The 19698-nt window shown below is 39.9% G+C and overlaps 1 protein-coding gene across 1 annotated transcript in view; it reads right to left on the bottom strand.

Annotated features, from left to right (window-relative positions):
* CNNM1 (cyclin and CBS domain divalent metal cation transport mediator 1) overlaps positions 1 to 2269 on the bottom strand; it is a 71685-nt gene extending 69416 nt beyond the window's left edge. Inside the window, exon 1 of the mRNA XM_074296036.1 lies at positions 676 to 2269. Within this exon, the coding sequence (XP_074152137.1) occupies positions 676 to 2254 (1579 nt within the window). The 5' untranslated portion in view covers positions 2255 to 2269. The remainder of the gene's footprint in view (positions 1 to 675) is intronic.
* Between the last annotated feature and the right edge of the window lie 17429 nt (positions 2270 to 19698).

Below are 19698 nucleotides of genomic sequence, written 5' to 3'. Positions count from 1 at the left end.
CACTGCTGTTGCCCCAGGCAACTAATTCTTTCTTGGCTCTCCTGAAATGCCCAGTACCTGTCTTTCTGAAGCTTCAAAGCAGACTTTGGCAGTCAGAAAGACAACCCTAATTCTGAACATTATTAAGCTCAGGCAATAAGGGCAGGTGTGGGAGGGAGCTGAGTGAAGAGTATTCCTTATGTAATCCAAAAAAAGGAGACTTAGGCTTTGAAAGAGGGGAGGATGAAAGGTAAGGAGGAACAGCAGAAAGGGCTTGAAGAGAGAGACATGAGTTCAATTCCTAGCTCCCCTGCTAAGTACTAAGTGTGACCTTATTGGGTTTCTAGTTCCTTACCTGTAAAATGAAGCATCTAAGTTCTTTGATCTCTAAGGTCTCATCCAGGCCTAAATCTATGGTGTTAAATGTTGGAATATGCAAAGATGAGTGAAGTTGTCAAACATAGAAGGGGAATCAGAGAGGCCCATTCAGCCTGAGGGAGCAGTGTTGGAAGAACAAACATGAGACTCTGTTGGAGCAAAATTTTGGAAAGGGCTGCGAGATGTCTGTTGGACCGACCCAAGGGAATGTACAAGGGGGAGATATCGAGCCCATATAGCCCAGGAGAGGCAGCTTTATGGGCCCAGGGAAGTGCTGCTAGAGATCAGGGGGACTGAAGGGGGAGGGGGAGTGCTCACCCTTCTTAAACTCCTCCAGCACCATGTCCAGCCGGGTGTCATTGAAGACGCAGTGAAGGGGCCGGTTGTAGAATCGTGTGACGGTAAGGAGCGGGGTGCAGTCGTCAGGGTCTACAAAAGCCAGGTCCTTGACAAACAGGATGTCCACGATGTTGTGCCGCTGGTCACCCTCGTACACCGGGATGCGGGTGTAGCCGCTGCGCAGGATCTCGGAGACCGTGGAGAAATCGAGCACCGCGTCCGAGCGGAGCATGAAACAGTCCCCCAGCGGGGTCAGCACCTCCTCCACCACCTTAGTCCGCAGCTCCAGGGCGCCCTGGATCATGTTCAACTCTTCCTTGACCAAGTCGTTGTAGGGATCTGCGGCCCTCAGCGTCTCCAGCAGCTTCTCCCGAGTGTAGAAGGTGCTGATCTCCTGGCGCAGCGCCCAGTCCAGAAGGCGGCCCAGCGGGTAGCACACGGGGAAGGCAGCAGCCATTAAGAGCCGGGTCAGGTAGACGCTGTGGGAGGCGATGGCCAGCCCGTGCCGGGAACATACCGAGTACGGGCAGATCTCGGCGCCCAGAAACACGGCACCTGTGCACAGCAGCGTGGGCAGCCAGGGAAAGTGACTTCCTCCGTCCCAGTCTTCTTCTCCTTCATCCCCTATGCCCGGGGGCAGCGACGCGCACAGCCACCCTGCCAGAGCTGCGTTGGCTCCGGCCTGCCCCAGCAGCAGGGTGCACAGCAGATGCGTCCCGCGGCCCCGCACCGCCTGCACCCGGCGCGCCTGCTCCTGCTCTGCTGCCGAGCCGCTGTTCCTCAGCACCCGTAACTCCACCGGGTCCAGGGAGAGCAGGCTCAGGCGCAGGCCGCTGAATAGGGCCGACAGGGCGAGCAGCAGGACCGCTCCTAAAGCCCTCAGCCAGACGGGGGGCAGCAGCTCGCCGCCCGGGCCATACAACCTCGGCCTGACCCGCAGCAGAAAGCCGCCAGCCGCGCCGTGATGGTGCCAAGCGCGTCCGTCCCAGGCGCACAACGAAAAGAGCTTCCCGCGGCCTCCCGCGCTGGCCCGCTCCGCCTCCCCCTTGCGCAGCTCTCGCACCCGCACCTCCACCAGAGCTGAGCCCGCCGCTCCGCCGGGCCGCAGCGGACCCAGCACCTCCACGTCCGATGCCCAGCCGCTCTGCTCGCGGCACCGCTGAGACCCCGGGGGTCGGCTCGGGAGGGCGCTGGGGGCCACGACGCTGCTTCCGGGGGGCTCTTCGATAAACACGAGCCTCGGGGCCCAGTCGCTGGTGTCATTCTCCCCGGAGGAGCGGGTCGGGGCAGGGAGCAGCGCCGCGCTCGTCGCGGCGCCCGGCTGAAAATAGACCCGCAAAAGGAAACTGGTCCCCTCGGCAGCGCGCAGGGTGCCCCCCTCCAGGGAGACGCGGCCGCCCGCGGTATCCTCCGGCCTCAGCCCCAGCAGCCAGGCGGCCGAGGCTGGAGGTTGAGGGGACAACGAGAAAAACAGCAAGAGCACTGCACCTCGGCTGCAGCAGCACCGGAGACTGGCACCAGCCACCACTGCCGCCGCCGCTGCCGCCGCCGCCGCCATCCTGCACCCGGCCCGGGCGCACGTGATACTGCAGTGAGGGGAGCACGGACCGGGAGGAGGAGCCGGGAGCTGGGAACCCGGCCCCAAACGGGTCACCACGTGTGCACCTCGCTGGTAGGTGGCCGTGGTGGCCTCCTTCCCGATGCCCCCTGGGGCGATGCCCGTGGCCACCTGGCACGGCTTCAGGGGTGGTGCTCCCTGCGAGGCAGGTAGGCTCCAATCTCTGAGGACCATCGGGGGACTATCCCAAAGGCAAAAGGTAGTGGAATGCATAGCCCAGTGTAAAGTATAACTGAGTGAGTGAGTGAGTGAGTGAGTGTGTGTGCACATATTGTGTGTATGTGTGTATATGTGTGTGTGTGTTTGAATTATCCAAAGTATTTATTCAGCCCCTGGCCTCTCCAAGGATAACTAGGCCTAGTGAAGTGGCCAGCCAGGCAAAGGCTCCAACTTGTTCATTTTTCCTGATTAAAATGGCCTTATATCCATCCTTGTGACTTTCACCATCAGCTCAGCCAAGTGCATCCTACAGCTTTCTCTTGGCAAGTTACATTGTTTTGCATTTTGCCTCGTTTGGAATCAACCCATCAGCAGCATTCCTTCCTGTATTTGCAAGAGATTCTGAGGATAATAATTTGCATTTTGGGCACAAACCTTGGTACTTGAGCTACACTCTTCAAACAGTCTTATGTGTTCATTGTTTAAAATTATTTGAATTAATATGGCCTGGTTTTCCCTACAGAAACAGAAAACAGGGACACATACATACTAACCAGTTGTCTTATCTGTTAAACAATTTCCTTCTTCTTCTTCTTCTTCTTCTTCTTCTTCTTCTTCTTCTTCTTCTTCTTCTTCTTCTTCTTCTTCTTCTTCTTCTTCTTCTTCTTCTTCTTCTTCTTCTTCTTCTTCTTCTTCTTCTTCTTCTTCTTTCTTCTTCTTCTTTCTTCTTCCTCTTCTTCTTTCTTCTTCTTCTTCTTCTTCTTCTTCTTCTTCTTCTTCTTCTTCTTCTTCTTCTTCTTCTTCTTCTTCTTCTTCTTCTTCTTCTTCTTCTTCTTCTTCTTCTTCTTCTTCTTCTTCTTCTTCTTTTTAATTTTTATTTATTTATTTATTTTTACCACCCTTTTCATCAGTACTGAAAATTGATTCTTCTCCTTTTTGTAACTAATTGGAACTCAAATTTCTGGCCTCAATTCTCTCTCACATTAAAAAAAAATAATAATTTGTTGGAATCTTTTGCTCTTACTTTTCTGAATATAGATCTTCAAACTCTACCTCAAAAATAAAGAGAGGAGGAAGCAATTCATCAAAATTAATCAACACATCTACCTTTTGTGACAATGTATGCAATATTCCATTGTGGGCTCTGTGCTGCAAACTAGACAATCTGAAAACAGAAGAGAGCCAGACTCCAACCATAACTCCCAGACAGGTTTTGTAAAAAAAAGCAGAAACAAGGCCAAAAATGAGAGAGGACTCATCAACACCCCAGTATTGCCATTTGAAAGGTAAAGGAGTTTCTCTTTTTCTCCAACTTCATCTCCAAAAGAAAAAGGTACCTGAAATTCAAGATACTCCCTCATCCCTTCAAGATCCACAATCTTGACTATGGCACTAAAGACAAGTTTTCACAATCTCAGATCGCAATCTCAGAATCTTCTTTATTTTTTAAATAATACTTTATTTTTTCCTCCAACTACATGTTAAAACAAATTTTAAGTTTTTTTTTTAAGTTTTGAGCTCCAAACTATTCTTCCCTCCTTCCCTTCCTCCCTGATATGATAAGCAATTTGATTTAGTTTATACATGTGCAATCATGTAAGACATTTCCATATTAGTCATTTTGTACAAGAAGAGTTGAATAAAAAAAGAAATAAAGTAAAAAATAGCATGCTTCAATTTATATTCAGACAGTATCAATTCTTTCTATGAAGACAAATAGTATGCTTCAAAATCTTCCTTTAAAAGATAAATCTGTACCTTTTAAAAAAATGAACGATGGAAAAAACTGAAGTGTGCTTCCAAACAGTGAAGGGGGATCAAATACCTCTTCCTTTATTTCAGTCCAAGCAGGTTCCCGAGTTTCCAATGTCTGGGGTAACTGAGAGTACTCCAAGGACATGAAAAGAATAATTATGCTACCAAAAACGTCCAGTATATTTCCTATGACTTATTATAGCAGCATGCAATATGTAGTGGATTTATCAGAGAGCTGGAGTGAATAACATCTCCTACTCAGCTTCTGTGCTACGGTGAAAATGAAAGTTCAAATATTTAGAACCTAGAAGAATGTGCCTTCCTTCCTTTCTTCCCTCTGTCTTGTATTATATATTTCACATTCAATTTCATTTACTACATTTATTAAGCACCTACTGTATACCAGATACTGTGCTAGGTAACTGAAGGAACGAGGCAAAAGCAATCTCTCAAAGACCTTATAGTCTTACTCTATATGAACATTAAATAGATTTCCTTGCTCAAGGAAGGCTTTGTTCCAAAATCTAAAGTAGGGAGAATTGAAGGACCTAATTTGAGCTGATTGGATGGAGAGGGAAAACACATATTATGTAGGTCATCAAAGGGCAAGCTGCTGGAAGCTCAAAATTGGCATGGTATTCAAGGCATATCTGGTATTCTTCTCTTGGCCTTTTCGCTTTTTTATCTTTATTTTTGGAGGGAGTAGTAAGAAGGGTAGGGCCTATTACTATAAGTCAGTTGCTTAATGATGATACAAGATAGCCCTTTTAGGTTTGCACCATAACTTGTGAATATTATTTCACGTCATCCTCACAACAAAACATGGAAGGTGGTTGCTAATTATTATATCCCCATTTTACAGATGATAAAAATGAGGCGGACAGGTTAAGTGACTTGCCAAGAGTCCCATGATTAATGTCAGCAAGAATGTGATCTCAGCTTTTTCCGACTTCATACACTAAATGCAAAAAACAAAAATTCAGTACTAAGCACATTCAGTGTGGAAACTTAGGAATTTTAGGCTCAAAATAAAAATAATAAAATAAAATACTTCTGAAATTCACCATATCACTAGTGTGCATATACATACACTCTGCACTTACGCAGAAGAAAGTCTGCAACCTCTGTAAATTGCAACTAGAGTTTTTGAATTTCTATAGCCAAGAAATTCATTGGCCAATCCTTTGATAGTGAAAGTAATAATTACTCATACTTCCATAGTGGTAACACATTCTCCTGTGAAGTTTAAAAAGTACAGAATATCAACATCCCCATTTTATGTGAGAAAATGATTTTCCAGTGTTTAGCACATTGCCTTGCACATAGTAGGTACTTAATATATGTTTATTGATTTCTGTAGTTACTAATTGCCACTCAGTTCTTCTAAAACCAACACCATTGGCTTTTCCTAACCAATAACAAACTAGTCATATGGCATTTTATCACTTGTCACTGATTGGGTGTTGCAAAGATATGTATATTTTGCCCAAAGATAAAACAGTATTTGGTCACTTCTAAATAGGAGAAATAGGAAGTAGGAGGGATGAGGTAGGCAGAAGACCAGGCTACTAGCCAATCAATTCATTGAGTGTGTGGTCCAAATAATCCTTTGCAGGGTGCCAGGCTAGAACAATGTTTTAAAAAAATGCAAGACATGGAAGGTCAAATAGCCTCTAGCCAATCAAGTGATGCTGTTGGAAGGAACACATGGAAATACATTTAATAGAGAATCTCAGGATCACTGCTATGGTTGCTGAACAGGAATCAATTGTCCTGAGAGTCAGTCCCTATGATGATCTGGTCTCTAGGAGGATAATCTTGGAGAAAGAAGACAATTTAATGGAATCATAGGTTAGGGATGGGGATTCCAATGGCTCTTATTTAGGAGAGGGATTCAGGCTGATTTTGCAAAAAGACTTATTCAGGAAACTGAATGTAGTTTTAATTTTTCAAACAAATGAAAAGAGCACCTGTGTACTACATCTGTGAAAGGGGTTCAGTCTCTCACTTTAGATGCCGGCACCTAGTCATAAAGGAATAGCAAGAGGGTCCCTTAGTAGCCCCTTTCTCCAACATCCTGTCTCAAATGTGTTAATTAAATTTGAAGATGACACTCAATTAAGGCATGCTGCAAGTGCCAATAAAACCCGAGTGAAAGGATATTTTTTTAAGATTAGAAATATGGGAAAGAAAATGATGCTGAAAAAATACATGTTGAGGCATCTAGGGGAAAATAATCATTAAGACAAATTTTCATTGGGAGGGCAACACCTGGAAAAGAGTAATGACTGAAAGAGGCCCTTTGGGTGCCGCTAAGCAACAAATTAGATACATGTCTACGGCAGAATCTTGCAAGAAAATTATGACTGCACCAGAGCAGCCTCATGTCACAAAATGTGGAGATGACTACCCTCTCTGTGGAGTCTTGGGGAGACAGCACCTGGAGTACTGTGTTCCATTTTGGACACCTCATTACCAGAAAAACACTGATAAAACAGGAGGGAATTTGGAGAAGACTAACAAGAACAATTTAAAGCATTGGTTAACATGATCCAACAAAATAAGAGCAAAGGAGAAAAGGAAGGGAGAAGTAGAAAAGGACAGTTGTGTTTAGGTCATAAATAGGGGAGGAAATGGAAAGGGTATTTTTGGTCGTGGTTTTTAAAAGTCTTTCCTCCCAGTCCAGTTTTAGCACCTGCAGAACTGACAGGACAATTAGAAAGAACTGCTTTCCATCCATTATCTCATTTGATTATCCCAGTAGCCCTGGGAGGCCTATCCAGGGATTATTGTAATTCGCATGTTAAGATATAAGGAAACCAAAGTTCAGCTTAAGTGACTTCCCAAAGATCACTTGGCTGGTATGAGAACCAAAATTTGAATCCAGAGCTATAAGTAGGAATTTTGGCACCTAGGACAAAGTTAGTTGATGGAGGGAGAAGGGATAGATTTAAAACTATGCTTACAGAAGTTAGAAAGGCTGAGGAATAGATGGAATGGCAGTTGGAAGGACTGAATTTTGGATGTTCAAAGTAGATATGGAAACCATTTGTCATGTGCTTGAGAAAGAGGATGGTGACCTAAAGGTCTAGAGAAAAAGATTATATGTAAGGAAGTGAACTTTAAGAGAGTGGAGGACATTGGATGGGATGATAGCAGAGGAAGTAGGTGAAATAGTCTATTTTATAATAGGGAGTGAGAAAAGGGACCATTTTGGAAAGAGTTACGAGTGGCTTTCAGAAGGAAGCTAGTAAGAGGAAGAAATGATAGGATCATGGAGCTAGGACTTCTGGAATCATTTAGGCAGCTTGAGAAGTCATTAACTTCAAGTCTTTCATTTTACAGAGGAACAAACTGAAACCCAGAGATAACTTAAGGTGACACAGCTTTCAAGGGTGGGATTCGAATCCAAGAAAGCTGATTTTGTCAACCATTGAGGATGGGCCAGAAGATATAGTGGTAATGAAGGCAGAGATGTATAAGATTTTGAAAGGAATTTACTACTAAGAGAGTGAGGTCAAAGGGATTTTCCCCATCATCACCATGCTGAGTCCAATTCTTCCTCATGATGCAGTCTCTACTCCCAGTGATAAATCAGAAGCAGCCTGTCCTAGTGGGAAGGCTGGCCCCTGGAAAAGGGTGGGATTACAGCACAGTGTTGCTTTAGGGAACAACCTGAGGCTGAGGCACAGAAACCACTTTAGATGTCAGTGCCTGGGGCAGAGCCTCCACTACCCTGTACTATATAGTCTTGGCTCATCTTCTTCCACTCTATCATGCAAAATTACTTGTTTTTGTTAATTTGGAAGTTGGTTTTTTTTTTTGGGGGGGGGGGGAAGGAGAGGAGCAGTTATGTAAACTGCTTAAGGAAGGATTCCTTTTTTATTTAATAGCTTCAACATTTTGATTGTATTTTATTATTTTTAAAAAAGATTAATCTTAGAACTGGATTATTTGACCCTTTTCTCTTCTTGTCTCCTTTCAATACAAACTGCCTACATGTTCTAATAGCCAACATCCTTTTAGATCTACATTCAGACCTCATTACACGTCATGGAATTTTTTCCCCCTCTGCTTTTAGACATAGCACCTAAGTGTGCACCTTTGTCTGTGGAGTCTGTCCCTCTTGGACTCTATCCCTTTGTGAGTCTGTTGCTTGCTGCTTTCGTGGCAAGAATTTCCAAGATTTTCCAGAGATGTTCACCATATCCAAGGCTACACTGTCAATGATAGGGGAGGATTTATGGATTCTTAACTCCAAGGGAGAATTTAGAAAAAAGTGTGCCAGTGCCACAGCAAGAAGGAACTGGAAGGAATCCCACCTCAAACACAAAGTATGAACTTGGGAAAAATCTAATCCAATCCAACAAGCATTTATTAAATACCTGCTGATCTTTTCAACAAGGAAGTGATTTAAAGCCAATTTCAGTAGACTTGGGATGAAAAATGTCAGCTATATCCAAAGACAGAACTATGGAGACTAAATGTGGATAGAAAATCCTATATCCTATAGTATTTTCACCTTTTTGTTAATGTTGTTATTTGTTTGTTGGCTGTTTTTTCTTTCTCATGTTATTTTTACCTGTAGTCTGATTTTTCTTCCACAACATGATAAACATGAAAATATGTTTAAAAGAATTGTATATATTTAATCTATATCAGATTGCTTGCTGTCTTGGGAAGGAAGGGAGAAAAATATGGAATATAAAGTTTTACAAAAATTAATGTTGGAAACTACATATGTATTTGGAAAAATACTATTAAAAATAAATCAAATTTTAAAAAGTCAAATAAACACCTGCTGAGTACAAAGTGATGTGCTACATACTGGACTTTAAGAAGTTTACATTCTACATTGCATAAATACATATAACATCATTTGAGGAGGAGGCTAAGGGGACTAGGAGAGACACTGGCTCCAAATCCAGGGCTCTGACCATTTTGCCACATTGCTTCTCTCATGGGCTCCTGCCTGTCTTCTACATGTCCTATTATATGGGATACTTCACACTATGTGAGAACACTGTAAACTGTATTTGGATAGGTTTTCATGTTCCATTTGAGCCCAGGCCTTGCTCCCGTATCAAAGACTAAAAGCCTGGGCTCTCAAATCTAGTTTTGTTAATTAAAGAGAATATAATGGTGGAATTCACATCTGGACTCCACCAACACCGATCTATAACTTTTCTTACCTCTTCTGTCTTAGTCCTAACCAGGGTAACTGTCCCAAACCTAAGAGGCAGACTGAATTTCAGTGCCTCCACATTCTGTTTTCCCCTCTCAGGGCCTCAGTTCCCCATCTGTGAAATGTGCTCTGTGGTTCCTATTGGTTCTGATACTTGTTTGATTGGTACTGCCTTCTCATACTTTTCAAGATTATTTCCTAGACTCTGAGCTCCTAAATCTCCCTGTTCCTAATTCCCTTTATGTCCTACCTCCAGCAGTGCTCTAAATTCACTTTTAGATCCCACTCCCAGGCTGACTTGGAAGAAGGGTTAGTAGTCAGTCTACAAGCACTTATGCACCAGGCAATGTATCTTAGCATTGTGCTAGGGCAAAGAAAAGCAAAACACTGCCTGCCCTTAAAAAGCCTATATTCAAACAGTGAGGCAAACATGTACATTATTAATACATACAATATGTTTAAAGAGTAGATGAGAGGTAATGTCAGAGTTGAAAGTATTAGCATGGTAGAGGAGAAGGTAAAAATCTCTTAGTAGAAGTGGGATTTGAGCTGAAGTCATGGAAACTAAAAGGCAGAGATGAAGGAGCAGAACATGCCAGATATAGGGTTTAGCCTTTATGGTTCCCTCTATTTTTGTCCGCCTGCATTTTGGATTTCCTTCATAGGCTAATTGTACACTGTTTCAAAGTCCGATTCTTTTTGTACAGCAAAATGACTGTTTGGACATGTATACATATATTGTATTTAACTTATACTTTAACATATTTAACATGTATTGGTCACCCTGCCATCTGGGGGAAGGGGTGGGGGGAAGGAGGAGAAAAGTTGGAACAAAAGGTTTTGCTATTGTCAATACTGAAAAATTACCTATGCATAAAATTTTTGTTAAAAAAAAAAGAATTATATGTTATTCAGGATTATTTCCCTCAACTCTACCCTTCTTTCTAGTTCACCTGTTTCTGTTGGGACTACTAGCATCTTTTTACAATTCTTTCTTATTCACTCTCCTTTACTAGTCTTTTCTCATCCCTACTCCCTAATCAGATGCTGAATCTTCTAGATTCTGCCTCCCAAACCAGTTTCATAGCAGTTTGTGTTTCTCTACTCACTAAGTAGGTAAGATTTTCCGTGTACTATTTCTATGATCTTCTTATTGAAGGGGTTTTAACTTTTTCTGGGCCATGGACCGACCCTTTTGGCAGTTTGAGAAAACCTATGAATCCCTTTTCAGAATCATGCTTTTAAATGCATGAAATAAAATACATAGGATTATAATAGCAACCAAAATTGTTTGTTAAAAAAGATGTATTTTCCCCCCTAAGTCCATTGACGTCTTGAAATTTCTCCAAGGATTTCTTGGGGATCTGTGGACCCCAAGTTAAGAATTTCTGTTCTAATTGGTTTTTATGCTTTCAGTCTCTTCCCTCACTATTCTATTCTCCACACAGTTGCCAAAATAATATTCTGAAATCCTGACCATGTTGTTCTGCTCTAAAAATGTCATGGTTCTCTATTGCTTCAAGGATAAAATATGGGCTATTGTGGCTCTTAAAGCCTTTTATAATCTGGCACAAACCCCTTTCTAGATTGATTTTGTATTGCTTCCTTTATGCAATCTACATTTCAATCAAAAAGTAGCATCATCCATCCTTGATAGCTCTCAGGTACTCATCCATATAACTTCCCCCATATAATTTCCAGAGTTCTTACTTTTCTATATTTTCTATATTTTCATTTAGAAGATATCCAGTCCCAGAGATCCTTCTGGGTCCAACTCCTGGGCTAAGCCTAGTAAACCTTTTTTAAAAATCTGGAATGGCTGAGCTCAGAATTTTACTTCTTAATTAAGTATACCATTTATATGTATTATATGACATATATCATAATGTATACATCATATAACAAATATACCATAATGCATTCAATAATCCAAGAAAAATTCCTGCTGGTGAATACCAGACCTGTAAACAAAGCCTGAATGTCTGCCTGCACTCTTCTGGGCAAACTGGGCTCTTTTCCAAAGCCCCAGAGGGCAAGAAGTCCCTTAGTTAATGTGTTCCCGCTGCTCCAGCTAGCCACCAGGCATCAAGATTGAGAAGACGGAGATACATGAAAGATCACAGAGAGCCAAGTTCATAAAACAGGTTTGTGGCATGGGACATCATCCAGTTTGGCTGAAGTCTGGGATAATCATTTATCTAGTACTTTAAATGCATTATCTCATTTGAACTTCTCAATGACCCTCTAAGGTAGGCTTGTCCCTATTTTATAGATGGGGCATCTGAAACCTATATGACTTATTTATGTGCCACAGATGGGATTTGGCCTCAGATCTTCCCGCCACCAAATCCAGCACTCGTATACCATACTTATTCTCATAAAAGTAAAAAATAAATGTGGAAGACAAGTATAGGAGTCAGATTACAGTTGCCATGCTGAGGAGTCATATTTTATTCAGTAGATAATAAGGAGCTATGGAAAGAGTGATGTGATCCAGATTGTGCTTTATGACAATGATTCTAATACAGTTGTTAGAATAGAGCTCAAACTTGATAGTTTGGTTCAGAACCTTACATAATTGTCTCAAAGGCTTTGATTTTTGTGACCAGGACAAGTCTTAAGGAGGAATGAGAGGGGGATGACTATTTCTTCACCTCCCATCTCTTTCTTTGCCCTTTCCAGCTCTTCCTCTTGAGAAAGTCAGTTAGTGGAAACTGATCAACACCATGTCTACACTACAGGCTCCTTGTGGGGTCCCTCGGCTGCCATATTCACTCAACTGCCTATTGATTATATTTTCCAGCATCTCTCCCCTCTGGGGCCTCCTTTCCATTCCTACTGCTCCCAGCTGAGGCTAGGTCTTCATTACAGTCTATAAATCTCAGTACCTTCATCTGTAAAATAGGAATAAAAGTATGGATCTTAAGGGTTATTGTGAGATAATGTATTTTTTCCCATTAAATATTTTTTTTGGAATTCCTCTAAACTTTTTTCATATTCATCATGTTGTACAAAAAAAAATCAGATCAAAATGAAAAAAAAAACATGAAAAAGAGAAAAATACAAGCAAGCAATAATTCCCGAAAAGAGGTGAAAATACTGTTTTGATCCACATTTAGTGTCCATAGTTCTGTTCTGGATGCGGAGGGCACTTTCTATCACAAATCTATTGGAACTGTTTTGAAGTGAGGTAATATATTAAAAAGATTATATTAAACTTTACCTATGACCAAAATTTCTCCAAAATTTGCCTGTGTTGTTGTTCTATGTACCAATAATACCATTTTTTGCCTCTATCTCCATCTCTTGAAATGGCATCTCTATCCTTTAAGTCTGCTAAAATGTCAATGACAAAGAGAATCTTTCCCTGAATCTCCCAATCAGAAGCAATTATTTATTCTTCAGACTTCTCAAAGCACTTTATAACTCTCATGTGCTTAGCCAAATTTACTTTATAAAGTAGTTATTTGTGTGTCTGCCAGCTCCCCTACTAAACTAAATTCTTTGCAGGCAGGAGTCCCATCTTTGCATCATCATGGGTTTAGAACTGGAAAGAACATCTTACAAATCACCCCCTTTATTAAATCTCTTTATTTTACAGATTAGGAAAGTGAAGTCCAGAGAAATTAAGTGATTTATCTAGCAAGGACCCAATATATAAAAGATAGTTGTTGTTTTTTTTTTTTAAAGAGTTAGAAAGTGAGAAAATTAAGAATGGGGTAGTACAGGCAATCTGTAGTATCTGCATGACTTTTGCTTTATGTAGCTTCATTTTTCTGCATTGTATGAACCCCTGGATGAGTCTTGGAGGGGAGGGAGCAGCTATGGATTTGAGGCAAGAAAAACTAGATTACAAGGAGTTGGACTGGGAGAAAAGGAATAGGGGAAAGAACTGCATGTCATGAGAAAGCTGAGGATGAGACAGTGGGAGAGATAGTAGTTTATAGGCCGAAAATGAAGGGTGGAATTTGAAGATCTACATCATAGATCATGATTATGAAATATTTAGAGGCAGTAGCCAACTTATCAAGAACCACTGGTTAGTCATATATGAGCATTTATGCTTTGTAAATCAGTGAATGCCACAAATCAAGGCTTGACTTATTGTTTGGTTAATTGTCTAGAGGTAAAGTGATAAAGAAAAGGCTACTCATGCAGAAAAAACTTAAAATTGTGTCTCCCCTCCTGTCCTATCCCCGACTGGTTGTTAAACATTTATTGGCATTTTTCAGACTAGAGGTTATCTAGTCCAACCTTTTTATTTCCCAGAGAAGAAAACTCTAGTCCAGAGTAAGTATCAAAGCCAGAATATGAACCCCAAATTCTCTGACTTTACACCCAGATGCCTCTCTCCTTTTGGAGATAGAATCATTATGAGAGTTGATGAGGTTATAGGTGTGACCATATCAATGCAGGAGTGGAGAATGTAATTGGAATTAGACTATATTAGTAGTGTCAAACTATAGAAATGTGTGTATGGGGGAAACTAAACCAAATATAAGGATTCTTGCAGGTTGCATATTGACTTAGAAAATCATATATTAACATTATCTGTGGTCTGTTGTATTTTTATTTTGTTAAATATTTCCCAATTATATTTTAAGCCAATTCTGCCACATTAGAGTGGGGGTAAGGAAGGGATGGCACATGAAGTAATCTGACCCTGTGTTTAACATCTTTGTTGTAAGCTGCTTAAATTATTTTAAAAAATATTTTGAACTTAAGCTGTGATTTAATTGGTATAGGGCAGTGGTTCTCAATGAGGACCTCTCCCAAAGTGCTTAATTATTTGTGGGTTACATTTATTGGTAAGTATTGCATTAGAAATCAAAACATCTTAGCATTATTATGAAAATAGGTTTGATCTCCCAGAGCCCCTAGAGGATCCCCATACCAAACTTTGAGAACCACTGGTATAGGGAGCCAAGATGGCAGAATAAAGATAGGAACTGCCAAGCTCTTCCCCAAACCACTCCAAATTCCTTTAAACTCTAAACAAATTTTAGACCACCAGAACATGCAAAAAGATGAAGTAGCACAATTTTCCAGCTAAAGACAATTTAGAAGGTCAGCAGAAAAGGTCTGTGGCACCAGGATGGGAGTCTACCATGCCATCCCACTTCAGGCCACACCAGCACAGCTGTGGCTACAGCCCTGGCCTCAGCCTCAGCCCTTTCCCTTTACAGCAAAGCAGGAATTGGCACAGGGTCCGGTCCTCTGGGTTGGTGGCACATTGACAGTTTCTAGACCACTCAGCCCAGAGACAGCAAGAATAATTTGGAAAGTTGGCAGGAAAGCTTTGTCAAGTGAAAGGGCCTTAGGAAACTAGCAAATCAGGAGTGAGCATGGGCAGTGACGGTTAGTGATGGGCAGCTTCCAGAGGTTCAGTTCACAGGAGGTCTCTTTACTAGCATTGAGAAAGAACTCTGTTGCTTTAGTACAGTACAACTTACAGCTACAGTGGAAGAGGGACCTTCCTCACAGTTTCTGAGCAAAAAAAAACTGCTTGTGTTCAGTTCCCTAGAAGAAGCTCTGAAAACAGCTTGGAATCTTGATTTCATTTCTCTTCAATCAGGTCAGCAAAGACAAGGACTATTCCACAAAGCAGTTATTAAGCACCTACAATGTACCAGGCACTGTGATAAATGATTTACAAGTGTCATTCCATTTCATAAGTTCATATATAATCATTTATCCAAAATAGAAAGTACAAATTCTAAGATAAATGGCAAACTAAGCAAAAAGTACTTTCTCTTAAAAAAAAATACTCTATGTGATGATCTGCATGGGTCTAGTGAGTGAGTGATAAATGTGTGCTATTACAGCACTTTTATCATTATTCATAAAGATTTCAAAATACTAAATCAATAAAAAGACAAAAGCAAAATTTAAGCAACTCTGAGGTTCTATCTCTTTCCCAGAAGACTGGCAAAGACAAATTTTTTTAAAAAAGGAAAATAACAAATGCTGGAGGGACTGTGGGAAACAGGCACATTGATATACCATTGTTGGAATTGTGAATTATTCCAAGCATTCCAGATAATAATTTGGAATTATGCCTTTTAAATTACTGAACTATGCATACCCTTTAATTGCTCCAGCACTTGAGTCTGGAAGTCTCCATTTGCTAGATTATTTCTAAACTCCTTGAAGGTCTGGACCTATGTAATCTAAACTTTATATGTCCCTTAAAAGAGTAGTCTGCACAAGGCAGATAATTAGTGTTTGTTGTAATTTTGATCCACCAGCTTTAAAAGATATTTCTTGGCTAAGCCCTATGGAATCCCTCTGGCCTATACCATATAATCCCAAGCCAAAAGCCCCCAAGCTCTAGTTTTATATGATTCAAGTCTGATTTGTGGGACAGTCCCCCAAATCACAGTTATTTTATAACTCAGTTTATTTGTAACAGTCTCCAAATATATCTCATATCTAGCTCTTCATGGTTGTAGATAAAAATGGTGCTCCCCACCCAGATGCTGCATAATAACTTGAGATAACAGTACATTTATTGGGTGTGGGATAATGTTTATTCCATCTCACAGAAAATACAGAAGATGCCAAGGACTAACAGAAGCGCATAAACAAATGCTGAAAACATGTAGAATGACTCATAATAACCATGAGTAATCAGTTCAATTCTTCTCCCTCTCTAATGAGTCTTACTCTCTTTAAGTTCCTAAAGCCTCTTAGAGTCAATGTCTCCCTATGGCTTAGTATTCCCTCAAAAGGGAAATGAACTTGGGTTTCCTGGAAAGAACCCCCTGATATTTTGGTAAGTTTCTTCTTCACCCCACAGAGATCCATATAAGTCTTATAATACTATCTTGAGAGATTAAATTTTCCCTGGAAGGGAAATTCACTTGGAGCTACTAAACAGGAAACCCTCCTATTCCTATTGGACTCATGTTAATGTCATAATTCATGTTAATAGTGGAAGAGAAAATTCAGGTTCCTTGATCTCCCATCCCATGACTTATTCCTTGATGCTAGTTCACCCAGCACCAGGGAACTATGTGTATTATATTAGTCTCTTGCCAAGAGACACACTCCTCAGGAAATTCCCTTCCTCATAATAGCTCCCCTCTTTGAGATGGTAAACAATCTGATATAGATTGTACATATGCAACATCCTATTAACAAGAATATGCATTCTCTTCCTCTCTCAAAAAAAGAAAAAAGAAAATCCTTGTGAAAATAAGTATAGTTAAGCTGAATCAATTCTCTCATTGACCACATTTGTCTCAATCTGAGCCATCATTGTATGTCAGGAGGTGAGTAGCACATCTCATCATGAGATCTCTGGAATCATGAATGATTACTGCATTGATCAGCGTTAAATCTAAAGTGTTTTTATCTTATAAATTGTTCTCATTTTGATCTTATCAAAACATAGAGATCTTCTCAGGTTTTTCTAAAACTGTCTCATCAATAATATTTTATTCCATTCATATTCCACAATTGGTTTAGCCAATTGATATACAGTTGATATACTATTGATATACATTCCTTAATTTTCAATTCTTCACCTCTTCTAAAAGAGTTCCTTGATATATTTTTGCACAAATTAATCCAGTCAACTAGCATTTATTAAATGTCAGTTTAGGGCATATTTTATATCCCCTCTCTTAAACATTAAGAATACAAAAAAAGGCAAAAACACAGTGACTGCTTTTAAGGAACTCATAATCTAATGGGAAAGATACTGTATGCAAACAACTATGTTTGTATGTCTGTATGTTGTGTTTGTATGCAGAAAATTGTGTACAGACAAGATATTAACAGGATAGATTGGGAGTACACCAAATAGAAAGGCACTAAAATTGAGAAGGACTGAAAAAGTCTTCTTGAAGAAAGTGGGACTAACAGAGATTTGTTTTTTTATTTTTATTTTTTTTAATTTATTTTATTTTTTTAGCTTCTTTTTTTAAATTTAAATTTAATTTTATTTTATAATTATAACTTTTTTTTGACAGTACACATGCATGGGTAATTTTTTACAACATTATCCCTTGCACTTACTTCTGTTCAGATTTTTTCCCTTCTTCCCCCAACCCCCTCCCCCAGATGGCAGGCAGTTTTATACATGTTAAATATATTACAATATATTCTAGATGCAATATATGTGTGTAGAACCGAATTTCTTGTTGCACAGGAAGAATTGGATTCAGAAGGTAAAAATAACAGTTTACACCCATTTCCCAGTGTTCCTTTTCTGGATGTAGCTGATTCTGTCCATCATTGATCAATTGGAATTGGATTAGCTCTTCTCTATGTTGAAGATATCCACTTCCATCAGAATACATCCTCATACAGTATCATTGTTGAAGTGTATAATGATCTTCTGGTTCTGCTCGTTTCACTTAGCATCAGTTGATGTAAGTCTCCCCAAGCCTCTCTGTATTTCTCCTGTTGGTCATTTCTTACAGAACAATAATATTCCATAACATTCATATACCATAATTTACCCAACCATTCTCCAATTGATGGACATCCATTCATTTTCCAGTTTCTAGCCACTATGAAAAGGGCTGCCACAAACATTTTGGCACATACAGGTCCCTTTCCCTTCTTTAGTATTTCCTTGGGATATAAGCCCAGGAGTAGCACTGCTGGGTCAAAGGGTATGCACATTTTGATAACTTTTTGGGCATAATTCCAGATTGCTCTCCAGAATGGTTGGATTCTTTCACAACTCCACCAACAATGCATCAGTGTCCCAGTTTTCCCACAGCCCCTCCAACATTCATCGTTATTTGTTCCTGTCATCTTAGCCAATCTGACAGGTGTGTAATGATATCTCAAAGTTGTCTTAATTTGCATTTCTCTGATCAATAGTGATTTGGAACACTCTTTCATATGAGTGGAAATAGTTTTAATTTCATCATCTGAAAATTGTCTGTTCATATCCTTTGACCATTTATCAATTGGAGAATGGCTTGATTTCTTATAAATTAAAGTCAATTCTCTGTATATTTTGGAGATGAGGCCTTTATCAGAATCTTTAACTGTAAAAATGTTTTCCCAATTTGTTACTTCCCTACTAATCTTGTTTGCATTAGTTTTGTTTGTGCAGAAACTTTTTAATTTGGTGTAATCAAAATGTTCTATTTTGTGATCAATAATGGTCTCTAGTTCTCCCTTGGACACAAACTCCTTCCTCCTCCACAAGTCTGAGAGGTAAACCATCCCATGTTCCCCCAATTTATTTATGATTTCTTTCTTTATGCCTAAATCTTGGACCCATTTTGAACTAATCTTAGTATGTGGTGTTAAATGTGGGTCCATGCCTAGTTTCTGCCATATTAATTTCCACTTTTCCCAGCAGTTTTTGTCAAATAATGAATTCTTATCCCAAAATTTGGGATCTTTGGGTTTGTCAAACACTAGATTGCTATTTTTATTCACTATCTTGCCCTGTGAACCTAACCTATTCCACTGGTCAACTAGTCTATTTCTTAGCCAATACCAAATGGTTTTGGTGACTGTTGCTTTATAATACAGTTCTAGATCAGGTACAGCTAGACCACCTTCACTTAATTTTTTTTTCATTACTTCCCTTGAAATTCTCGACCTTTTGTTGTTCCATATGAATTCTGTTGTTATTTTTTCTAGGTTATTAAAATAGTTTCTTGGAAGTCTGATTGGTATAGCACTAAATAAATAGATTAGTTTAGGGAGTATTGTCATCTTAATTATATTTGTTCGGCCTATCCAAGAGCACTGAATGTCTTTCCAATTATTTAAATCTGACTTTATTTTTGTGGCAAGTGTTTTGTAATTTTGCTCATATAATTCCTGACTCTCCTTTGGTAGATATATTCCCAAATATTTTATACTATTGACTGTTATTTTTAATGGAATTTCTCTTTGTATCTCTTGCTGTTGGATTGTGTTGTTAATGTATAAAAATGCTGAGGATTTATGTGGATTTATTTCGTATCCTGCAACTTTGCTAAAATTCTGAATTATTTCTAATAGCTTTTTAGCAGAGTCTTTGGGGTTCTCTAAGTATACCATCATGTCATCTGCGAAAAGTGATAATTTGATTTCCTCATTTCCTACTCTAATTCCTTGAATCTCTTTCTCGGCTCTTATTGCCGAGGCTAGAGTTTCTAGTACTATATTGAAAAGTAATGGTGATAGTGGGCAACCTTGTTTCACTCCTGATCTTATAGGGAAAGGTTCTAGTTTATCGCCATTACATATGATGTTTACTGAAGGTTTTAAATATATGCTCCTTATTATTTTAAGGAATAGTTCATTTATTCCTATACTCTCAAGC

The sequence above is a fragment of the Sminthopsis crassicaudata genome, chromosome 2, assembly GCF_048593235.1.
Source record: "Sminthopsis crassicaudata isolate SCR6 chromosome 2, ASM4859323v1, whole genome shotgun sequence".
NCBI classification, from domain to species: Eukaryota; Metazoa; Chordata; class Mammalia; order Dasyuromorphia; family Dasyuridae; genus Sminthopsis; species Sminthopsis crassicaudata.
Note: the sequence above shows the minus strand (reverse complement) of the source record. Positions and strands in the feature narration are given on the sequence as shown.